The sequence below is a fragment of the Prionailurus viverrinus genome, chromosome F1, assembly GCF_022837055.1.
Source record: "Prionailurus viverrinus isolate Anna chromosome F1, UM_Priviv_1.0, whole genome shotgun sequence".
Taxonomy (NCBI): domain Eukaryota; kingdom Metazoa; phylum Chordata; class Mammalia; order Carnivora; family Felidae; genus Prionailurus; species Prionailurus viverrinus.
This window is the reverse complement of record NC_062577.1, coordinates 12389249-12400428: the sequence shown is the minus strand read 5'-3', so window position 1 is coordinate 12400428 and position 11180 is coordinate 12389249. Positions and strand designations below refer to the sequence as shown.

Here is an 11180-nt window from a genome sequence, read left to right as displayed (position 1 = left end):
ATTCAAGTTCAGGTTTTCAGTCCAAAGTCTTGCCCCTTCCACTCTGGTATGGCTCTGCCCCCTGGGGGGTGGGGGGAAATTGTCATCAAATCTATTGCAGGTTGGATGAGCTTAACACTGGCAATAAGCATAGGTAATGAAAACTTTGGATAATGGGAAAGAGGCTGAGGGAGAGATTGTCTGGCAATGACAGATTTGCTCCACAGTTCTTCTCACCCCAGTGAGTTCTTCTTAACTTGGCCTTAAGTCAAAATATGTGAGGAAGCCATGGAGGAGAGAAATAATAAGGAAAAAAATCCAAATCTTAGTGATTTCCAAAAAGCACATTCATAATGTTTATCTGTATTCTAAAATATAATTTTTATTACATGTATTATTTTCATTAAAATACACAAAATGTATATAAATACTGATTATATTATAGGAAAACAGCATCAACAGCTGACAATCAAAGAGTCTTGAGGACTATTTTGAGGACAGCTGAGTTCGTTGCCAAGAAGTACTCAAAATCTACCACTGAATGCGACCCATGTTTTCCTAACATGTCCTTCCCAATCTCCACATTGTCCCTACTTAGGTAACTCTTCCAGTCACATGCATGTGAACATGTGCACATGCATGCACGCACACACGCATGCACACACGTGTGCACACATACACACCTCTACAATTGCACTGAAAATGTACATGCTGTGTAGGGAATGGACCAACTTTCCAAAAGATCCCCCTTTCTATTCTGTTAGCATCACCTGGTAGCTTAGGCTATGCATTTAGAAATAAAGATGCTGCCGGGGCGCCTGGGTGGCTCAGTCGGTTAAGTGTCCGACTTCAGTTCAGGTCAAGATCTCGCGGTCCGTGAGTTCGAGCCCCACGTCAGGCTCTGGGCTGATGGCTCAGGGCCTGGAGCCTGCTTTCGATTCTGTGTCTCCCTCTCTCTGCCCCTCCCCCATTCATGCTCCGTCTCTCTCTGTCTCAAAAATAAATAAACGTTACAAAAAATTTTGGAAAAAAAAAAAGAAAGATGCTGCCAATGGGACACTGGCCTTTTCGTCTCTTTAGCTTATCATGCAAGCCTAGTCTTCTTTTTCCATCCCTTATACACTCATGTCACATCCATATATCTGAAAGGCAGCCTCCCCTGAGGTAGACAGTAAACTCACCCCAAGAGGTGAGTTAATTGTCCTTTCCAATGGGCCAAAATACTTTTGGCCACTTAAGATGAGTGTAGAACACCTTGGTAGCTGCTTCTCCCTGCCTCTGCATCTTCACATGGCAGCGAGAGTCTCACGTTCTTCAGTCATATTCCCCCTCCTGTCTGGCACATGGACCAGACAGATGGACATCTACAGTGAGATGAGGAACTGTAGACCTGCTGGACCCTGTAATCTCAAGGTCTACTTGGCTCATGTCTTCTCACTTGACCTCAAGTGGGCTTAAGAAGACTCTCATTCAAGATCATATTCTCAGTGCCTGTAACAAGGAACCATATGGAGAGAATCCCAAAGTGCTTTTCTTAGAGCTTATATAAGCCAAAAAATGTCTTAGATTCCTCAAAACTGACCAGAGATAATTCAGATACATTGACATATAAATGGTCAGCACTGGTGAGATTGAATACTGCCCCCAGGTAGCTGCTGCGGGCCCACATCTGGCCAGTAGTGCAGTAGTTCATCATCTTCCCTTCCATCAGCACCAGGTCCTGGGGATACTTAGAGTTCCTCATGTAGACCTTGTGGTTCAGGGGTTGGTTGTTGCAGGACTGACCCCTGAAGTTCACTTTGGAATATACAAAGTACATCCCAGTGTCATTGATCACAAGGCCACCCTTCTTATACTTCACCCCAGAGACAAGGGCAATTCCATATGTGTCTTCCCATTCCAGAGGGATGGATCTTGAGTTGGGCTTGCCTGAAATCAAATCAGAGAGGAGCGTTCAGCCAGGAATGCTCATGTATCCAACAAAAGAAGCTTCCAAGGCAAAAACTGTGGGCCTTTCCTTGAGCAGATGACCAAAGTGACATAGCCCATATAGAACAGGCCAATGGGTCAGACTTGATCCATTACTGAAATCCTTCAACACCTCTATTAAAATGCTTGCCTCAGTTTATCATCTATACAACTGGGACAATAATATATATGCTAGTCAATTACAATGGGACATTATTGAGATTATTTTAGCTCTCTGGAACAAAGATTGTATAGTCGTCAGAACTAACACCAAAACTTCTAGGCTTCAAGGTTCCATCAGTGAGGAGGAAAGCCAAACCCAAGGAACTCTGAAATTCTAAAGTTGGGAAGAATCTTTAGGGATCACCAGGTCCAACTCCTTGCCTACACTAAGGAGTCTTCAGTCCCCTACTTTGGGCTAAAATTCCCTTTCTTTTATGTCCCCACAGCTGTATATACATACCTTCACCAGAGAACACTCCCCAGTACTTTAATTACTGCTTATGTACCTGTCTTTCTCTATTAGACCTTAAGTTCCTTGAAGGCAGGAACCATGTGTTATTCATCTACATGTCCCAAGACTTGGCACACAACATGTGTTCAATAAATATCTGTTGGTCCAAACTGGATCATTCTACAGCCTCTGCCTAAATAATTCCAGGGGCAGCGGCACATCAGTTTCTGTGATACTTTTCCACTTTCAGATGTTAATGGACTACACCCTGGAAATGCCCATACCACACTGTTATCAAATCACTTCACTCCACTACGTGACCACATGCAGGAAGTCCCGCAGTGCCAGGACTGGGCCTTTCTCTTCATTCCCAGTTCTACTCTTGCAGAAAGCAGGGTGAGGCTCTTCCAGAAAACCAGAAAAGCACTTACTCCCCACCTTCCCAGATCTCACCTCTTATGCCCATGCCCCAAATCTCATACAGTTCTTTGGAATTATTGAAGAGTGGGCTCCTGGTGGAGCTCCATTTCTCTAGTTCAGAATATGGCCTAGACCGCGGTAGGGGTTCAGTCTGAGTGTGAGGTTGACTTGACTAGAAACATAGAACCATTCTTGGGTGTCAAATACTGTCACCAGAAAGTAACAACTCCCTCAGAGCACAGTACCCAACCAGCTATGCAGCTTTCTGTCAAAGGCTTTCCCAAACCCCATGTACCTTCCAGATACAGACCTGTTAAATGGGCCACTTTTCTCAGCTCCCTTTTTTCAGAGGGTGGATTGAGTTGACCTGTATCATAGAGAGATGAAAAATACACGTAAAAATGAGACACCAACCATTCTTTTGTTGGGACTCTGAACAGGTCATTTAAATAAAAGTGATTTTTTAAAAACATAAATGACAACAGTCTGACATATACTAATCATGCAAATCCAAACCATAGAACTCACAGGAACCTGTATTTCAGAAACAAAGAGGTCAAAAATAAACCAAATTGAAATAGACATGTGCATAGTTATAATGTCACAATAAAACAAGAAAAAGGTTGATTTGTAAAGAGCTATCAGATCAGTTACTGCATTTGAACTTGCCACAACCCTTTGAAGTAGACGTTATTGTTCTACCTTATAGATGGCTAAATGAGCTTAGAACTTGGGTGGCACTGACCCAGCTACTCAATATCAGAGAAGGATAGACACGCAGGTCTCCTGACTTCAAATTAGGATTTTTCTAGTCTGGTTCTGCTGTCTGTAGCACTCCTCAGGACAGAGGCCAAAGAAGACTGTGATTTCACCTCCTGGCCATTAGGTCTCCCCCCAGGTGGCATTTGACAGTCTGCCCAAATTAATCATCCTCAGATCTCAAATGCCTTGAATAGCTCCTTATTGAATATATAATTGTGTAAAAGTTTCCCCAGCCACCCGATCTCTGCCTGTCTGACCAGCCTCATCTCCTCTACTTGCTCACATTGGCCAAGGCTGCACAACACGAGTTCTGATATAACCTGAACACACCCAGCTTCCAGCCCCTGTGCCTTTGCTCATGCTGTTCCGTCTGCCCAAAACGCCCTCCAAACAGATCTTTCTGGCAAATTCCTATCAACCCTCTAAATACCACCTACAACACCTCTTTCTTTGGGAAACCATCCTAGGCCTTTTTAATCAAATATTTCTCCCTCCTTTGAAACCTAGAATCACTCTGTCTTTACCTCTCTTGTCAGTTCTGACTCCCCGTTTCTGAGGTGCCTGTGTAACTTGTCTTATTCCCCTCAAATAAAGGGCAAATTTCTTACTATATATTTAATCTACCAGAGTACTTAGCTCATTTTCTGACACAGGGCATATAGCCAGTAAATATTTGTTAAATTTAATTGGAGGAGTTAAAATAGACAATAGTTCCCAAAGTAGACATTGTGTCTCTGACTTCAGGTATTTTAATCAAACTGAGCTACCACTTAGCTAATGAATTCAGCTAAGGCATTCAAGATTCATAGAAAGGCACTCATCCACATCAAGTTCCTTGTGATTAGCCTGTAAGACTCACATATGGCATGAGAATGCCCCAGTCAACTCAGAATGTTACCTGACTAATCATTACCTCTCTAGCCACCCAAGACCACCCACAATGAATGAGGTGTTAGTGAACAGGAAAGGCAAAACTGAGTCTCCTCTACATTCCTATACCACAAACCATCTGTGCAACTCGTCTGACATTCAGCCAAGTGCTGACAGGAAATGGAACAGAGAACCACATGTTGCGTATCTTTATATCCCTCACAGAGCCTTGTACAGTGTTATTCTCATAAAGGGTACTCAATAAAAGTATCTTCTGGATAAATATTGAAATAAACTGGAAATATGTCCTACGCTTCAGTGATGAATGTTTCCTGCCCCCAGGGTCTTTGCACATGCCATTCTCACTGCTGGAATGTTTTCCTCTATCCTCCCACTGCATCCGACATACATGCACACTCACACACACACATGCACACACACACACACAACACCTTCTTAGAGGGGACTTTCCAGACCACTCTATCTTATGTCGCACTTAGTACAATTTGAAATTATGCTGTGGCTTGCTTGCTTTTGTTTATCTTTTCCAGCTTGCTAAAAGCTCTGTGCAGGCAGGACCCTTGTCTCTCTTGTTCTCAATCATCACCCAACACCCAGCACCCAACCTGGCACATATGAAGCACTCCAAGAACATTTGTGAATGAATAAAAGACTTAATGAGTTAACTGTGGGAAAATGGAAAGTGAAAAAGGAACAAATAAGAATGTTTAAATAACTAGTCCTTCTAGTTCTTTACTAAGAATAAAAAATATGCATATGCACTTATATAGCCAATATTAACCTAAGCATGCTGTTTTATAACTTTTTTTGTCTAACATAGAATGCACAATCTCCATGACATTAAATGTCCTTCTAATATATGGATTTTAGTTGCTGCGTATTGGGAGCTCTGAATACACCATAATGTATTTAATCTGTTAAGAGGCATTTAAGTTTCTTCTGACTTGTTTATTATAAATAGCCTAATAAGGAAGTGATGAACATCCTTATCTATGAGATTTTAGGTATTATCTCTGATTATTTTATCAAGATAAATTCTTAGTGATGAGGTTGCATGGCAAATGAACACTTTTAAATTTTTGGTACATTTTTCCAACTGCTCTTCAGATAAGGTATAGCAATTTACCTGTTCCCTGGCTGTCAACTAATGTTTAAGCAAACTTTCTCTCACATTTTGCCAATCTGGTTTTTTTTTTTTTTTATCTTTACTAATTGGATGGATGAAAATGGGTATCCTCTTGTTTTAATTTGCATCTCTTATCTTATTAATAAAGTTGCTAATTTGATTTCCATGGGATAATTCACCAATCTCTGGCCCATCTGGGTTGATGTAAAGAAGATACTTGTTTACTGGAAAAGGTAGACCTGACTCATCTGTTCACTTAACTTTTAGTTACTAAAATGATCCCAGAGAGTGGGTGAAAGATGAGTAATTAGGGACCTGTTTCACCAGCCACATTCCACTGATTTTCAAAGCTATTTTATTTTAGAAATCCTCCCAAGGTTTCATTTTTCTACCAAATATTTCTACTCTGCTTGAATACACCTGGACTTTCTAACACTTAGGGACTTGGACCTAGAACCAGAGACCAGAGCATCCAAAGGATGGCTCCTAAAGAGCCTACATTCTGGAGCAGTAGGATGACTTGGGTCACCTACAATAGGCACATAAGAAAATTTGGAAACAGCCTCCCCTCATTGGATGGCCAGTGCTGTCTTCTGTTTGCTTCCCAATTTCTAAGGATGAGATTTACCTATTGTCTTTGCAGACACATCTTGCTTCTCATCTTTATTTCTCATTCCATGGCCGTCATAGACAGATGGAAGTTTCCTATTTCATAAGGCGCCAGTCTATATACTGGAAAGCCCTGTAGTTAACAAAGCATCAGGAGCCTGTGTTCCTTTCCTTCAACCCCAGTTCTACGCCTGTGGTTTTGGGCATATCCCCTAATCTGTCTGGTATGTTGTTTCTTTTCTGAGAAGTGAGATGACTAGACTAGATTTGCTCCAAGCTCCCTTCCAACTCTTACCAAATCCAAAGTTCAGTGAACTTGGTTTAATAAACCAGAGCATCCTAAATCTACCTGTCCATAGTTTCCAAACTATATCCCAAAATTTCACAAGGTCAGTGTTCAACATTTTCATCTTCTCCCTTGCTCTGAATCTCACATAAAGGACTTTCCTTTATTTTTTTTTTTTTTTTAATTTTTTATTTTTGGGACAGAGAGAGACAGAGCATGAACGGGGGAGGGGCAGAGAGAGAGAGGGAGACACAGAATCGGAAACAGGCTCCAGGCTCTGGGCTGATGGCTCAGACATCGAGCCCTGACACGGGGCTCGAACTCCCGGACCGCGAGATCGTGACCTGGCTGAAGTCGGACGCTTAACCGACTGTGCCACCCAGGCGCCCCAAGGACTTTCCTTTATTATTGAAGGTAGCTCATGATTGCCTTTTTGGGGGAAGTTGGACTAGCCTTTGAAAAATGCCTAAAGTCTTTCCCCAAGTTTGCCAGTGAATGCAAAAGATCAACCCCAATGTGGATAATTAATTGCCTACTTTTTAAAAAACTTAAGGGCGCCTGGGTGGCTCAGTTGGTTGAGCATCCGGCTCTTCATGTTGGCTCAGGTCATGATCCCAGGGTCATGAGACCAAGCCCTAAGTTGGGCTCCATGCTGAGTGTGGAACCTGCTTAGGATTCTCTCTCTCTCCCTCTGCCCCTTTCCCCTGCTCATACTCTCTCTCTCAAAACTAAAATAAAAATAAAAATAAAAATAAAAATAAAAGCTTAGTTATATAATATATCCTATAGAATGTATATCCTATATATATCCTATAAAATATATCCCAAAAAATTTTTTTAAATAAAGCTTGACTCTTGAGTAAACTCTCAGAGAATTTAAAGAGGAGAAGACTTTTCCCAGAAACATCTGTCTGTTCCCCCACCCTGCCCCCCTCTCCCTATGAGTTATAGCCACTGCCCTGTTCATGGAAAGCAGGAGCCCTGAGGAAGGGGACAGGCCTGAAGCCAGCTGCTTAGGGGACAAAAGTTGTATATGTGTGTCTCTTTCCAAAGCCAAATGGAAATTATTTTGAATTGTGTGCAATATTCAATTATATTGGTTTTGAATGATTAAGTTCAGTTCATGTTTAGGGAAGCTCAAGGAACCAAAATGACTAGAGATTCAGAATTAGCCAGGATTCTTTTTGTAGTATACAATTATCCAAGAATGAGATGGAATTCAAGGCATTCCACCAACGTGGTTCAGCAGTGAGGGCTGTCTTTAGAAACTCAACATACATGCATGAAAGAACTCACCTATTTGCTTCTCCAAAGATGATGCTACATGCTTTTGGCTGGTGGACTGGCAAAAGAGAGAGAGAGAAAAAAAAGATATATAATAAATATGAAGTTCTTTATGCTTAAGGGAGCAAAATTGTCAAATAAACCAAATAAACCTGAGAAGGGAATCTAAATACCTCAGAACCTTTCCTAACTCAGACTTTGGCCATGCAATTGTGTCTTACCATGCCTCCATTTGTGTGTGTGTATGTGTGTGATTTGGAATAGTTCTAATATTTTTAGGTATTTACAAGGAAATTTAGTTTGGTCATTTAAACGAATTCACTTCTAAGCAAGACCTCAAAGTTCCTTTTCTTTTTTGAATCACTAAGCTCTAGGGAGGGAGGGGTTCAGCAGACTAACTTGCCCACTGAGAAAGAAAGAACCAGAACTGCCAGTCCTATTTTGGCCCCAATCCTTTCCAGTATAGAAAGTATTCCTTTCACTCGTTGGAGCTTCCATTTCTCTGCCTACAGAATAGAATCACTGGAATGATCCGTTTCTTTTTTTTTTTTTTAAGTTTATTTATTTATTTTGAGAGAAAGAGAGAGAGAGCATGCACAAGCAGGGGAGGGGCAGAGAGGAGAGACAGAATCCCAAGCAGGCTCTGCACTTTCAACACAGAACCTGACATGGGGCTTGAACTCACGAACTGTGACATCCTGACCTGAGCTGAAATCAAGTTGGACTGAGCCACCGAGGCGGCCCTAGAATGATCCATTTCTAAGACAAAAAAAAAGGATTAAAAACTACTTCTCGGGGCACCTAGGTGTCTCACTAGGTCAAGCGCCTTCCTCTTGGTTTTTGGCTCAGGTCGTGATCTCAGCGTTCATGAGTTCAAGCCCTGCATTGGGCTCTGTGCTGACAGCACAGGGTCTGCTTGGGATTCTCTCTCTGCCCCTCCCCTGCTCATACTTTCTCTCTCTCTCTCTCTCTCTCTCTCTCTCAAAATAAATAAATAAATATACTTAAAAAAATTTTTTTAAATACTTTGCAAGTGAGACCATGATCCCTGTGGGCCCCGGTAGTCCCCCCCACCCCTGCCCCATGGCTTCAGGGCACAGTCATCCACACAGCAGCTTACCTCTCTGAGTTCAGCCAGCTCCTTCTGGAGGTGGAAGAGCTGAAACATCCCCAGCCCCAGTCCAACCAGGGCCACCAGAACCATGAAAAACATCACAAGAAGACACAGCCCTGTGTTGTGGTCCCTCCTCGTCTTCAGAGGTGGCAATGGCAGTGGGGGCAGCGGTGGTGGCGGTGGCAGTGGTGGTAGTGTTGGTGGTGGCGGCGGTGGTGGCCTCCTTTGTCCAGGCCTTCCTGGCACAGAGGATGGACAAGGGAGGACCGACCCTGGAGGGCCCCAGGGAGAACTGGCCCTGCTGTCCACCCAGTAGATTTGGGGGTATGGGTAATTCAGGGGCTGCTGCATGGCAGCCTGTTCCTCGGGCTGGCCCCCAGTGAAGATGTCAAGACCAGGACCGCTGTTTCTGACTGCTCCAGGGAAGAAAAGCCAGCTCTGTCTTTATAGAGTTTCCATAGGCAAGGGAAACACCTCTCTCGTTCTCTCTTTCCTTCTGTCTTTCTGCTTCTCAAAGAGACACCCACTCACTTTGCATCTGAAGCTGAGAAGCCTCAAACCGGCTCAGAGCAAACCCCGGGAAGTTTCCGCCCACAATTTTCTGGTGAAAGCCTGCAAGGCCCCAGCGGCTGCTGCTGTGTTCCCTGAGATGCCTGTAGAAGAGCCTTGTCTTCCTCGGGCCCTGCGAGAGCAGGTGGTACTGGGTGTAGCCCCGTGGGCTTTGTCCACTGCCCAGCGCCAGGGAGAGTAGCCAGTGGGGTCTGTCCAGGCCCCCAAGGGCAAGACTGTGGAGCCTCAGCCAGAGGAATTGCTTGCACATCTTACCTTTCGCATGAGGGACTCACTCCCTTGCTGCTGTCCTTTCCCCACACCCAAGTACTCACACTGCAAAGCACTGTAACTCATGGGGTAAAAGTCTGCCCCACCCCCTCCCTAGCGATTAGACCCCAGGTGGCAACCCCGTGGCTGATATCCCTTTTGGACCCCATTGACCTGCTTTGTTCATGCCTCAAAATGTTTTTTTGTTTCTTTTCACTGTTGTCCCCTTTTAAAACCTGGGATATTCCAGGGACACCTGTGTGGCTCATTTGACTGAGCAACCCACCTCGGCTCGGGTCATGATCTCTAGGCCCATGGATTTGAGCCCTGCGTCAGACTTTGTGCGGTCAGTGCAAAGCCCGCTTCGGTTCCTATCTCCCTCTCTCTCTGCCCCTCCCCAGCTTGTGCTTTCTCTCTATCTCAAAAATAAAAACATCAAAAAATATGAAATAAAATTGGATATTCCACATTAAAATCTACATTTTTTTATTATTATGTTTTGAAACATTACAATACTGGCGTCCAGACCTGCACCGCTGCAGTACTCTCAGAACAGACAGAGCTGCTCTAGGCTGGCCACCTGCTCCCCTCCCCACCATGCTTCACACCCCCCTCACCCTGTGAAATGGCCTTCCTGGCCCCTGCATGCATGTGTTTGCAGCCTGTGTTATGGTTGTCAGATGTAGTACTTGGTGCCCTGATAAATTTGAATTTCACATAAATAAATAATTTTTAGGATCAGTATGTCCATATACAATGTGGGCTACACACAAAAAAAAATTATTTGCTGTTTATCTGACATTAAAATGTAACCAATTGTCCTGTTCGTTTTTTTACTAAAGATGGGAACTCTACCTGGACTGACATCACCCTTTTCTCTGGCTTCAAATACTATTTATTATTTTTTAATATATATTTTAAAGTTTATTCATTTAGTTTTGAGAGAGAGAGACAGAGAGCAGGGGAGGGGCAGAGAGAGAGGAAGAGAGAGAATCCCAAGCAGGCTTTGCACTGTCAGCACAGAGCCCAATGCAGGGCTTGAACTCATAAACCTTGAGATCATGACCTGAGCCAAAATCAAGAGTCAGATGCTTAACCAACTGAGCCACCCAGACACCCCTTCAAAGACTCTGGAAATGCCAGTAACTCCCAAGTGCTTGGCTCCAGTCACAATCATGTTCCCATATAACCCATAAAAACCTCTCACAAAACCTATTTTCCATTTTACCAGAAGGCTCCACGTTTCAGATCTCATTAGCATTTATATCATGCTTTGACATTGCTGTGCCTACTATTCTGACTCTCCACCTGTGCCAGACCAATACCAAACTTACTTCCCGGCCACATTCTGCCCACCCACCTGGGTTCCCATACTACCTGTTTCACTTGAAACTTGTTTCAACTTGTTTCACTTGAAGTTGTCTTTCTGGTGACAACTTCAACTCCTCTCTCTTTCTCTTCTGCAACA

General features: G+C 43.4%; 1 protein-coding gene across 1 annotated transcript; it reads right to left on the bottom strand.

The window, feature by feature from the left end:
* Positions 1–902: 902 nt before the first annotated feature.
* Positions 903–10061, bottom strand: FASLG (Fas ligand). The gene is made up of 4 exons (XM_047839610.1): positions 8900–10061; positions 7792–7837; positions 3132–3188; positions 903–1908 (listed from the first exon to the last, which is right to left on the bottom strand). Exons 1-4 carry the CDS (start codon positions 9242–9244, stop codon positions 1514–1516), a joined length of 843 nt encoding a protein of 280 aa, XP_047695566.1. The 5' UTR covers positions 9245–10061; the 3' UTR covers positions 903–1513.
* Between the last annotated feature and the right edge of the window lie 1119 nt (positions 10062–11180).

Bases quoted from the DNA above. Each gene is read 5' to 3' on its own strand.
- FASLG (XM_047839610.1), bottom strand. From the start codon at position 9,244: ATGCAGCAGCCCCTGAATTACCCATACCCCCAAATCTACTGGGTGGAC. The intron at 7,838-8,899 runs GTAAGCTGCTGT...CTCTTTTGCCAG, and splicing joins AGCTGGCTGAACTCAGAGAG to TCCACCAGCCAAAAGCATGT. The intron at 1,909-3,131 runs GTCTGTATCTGG...ATTTGATTTCAG, and splicing joins AAAAGTGGCCCATTTAACAG to GCAAGCCCAACTCAAGATCC.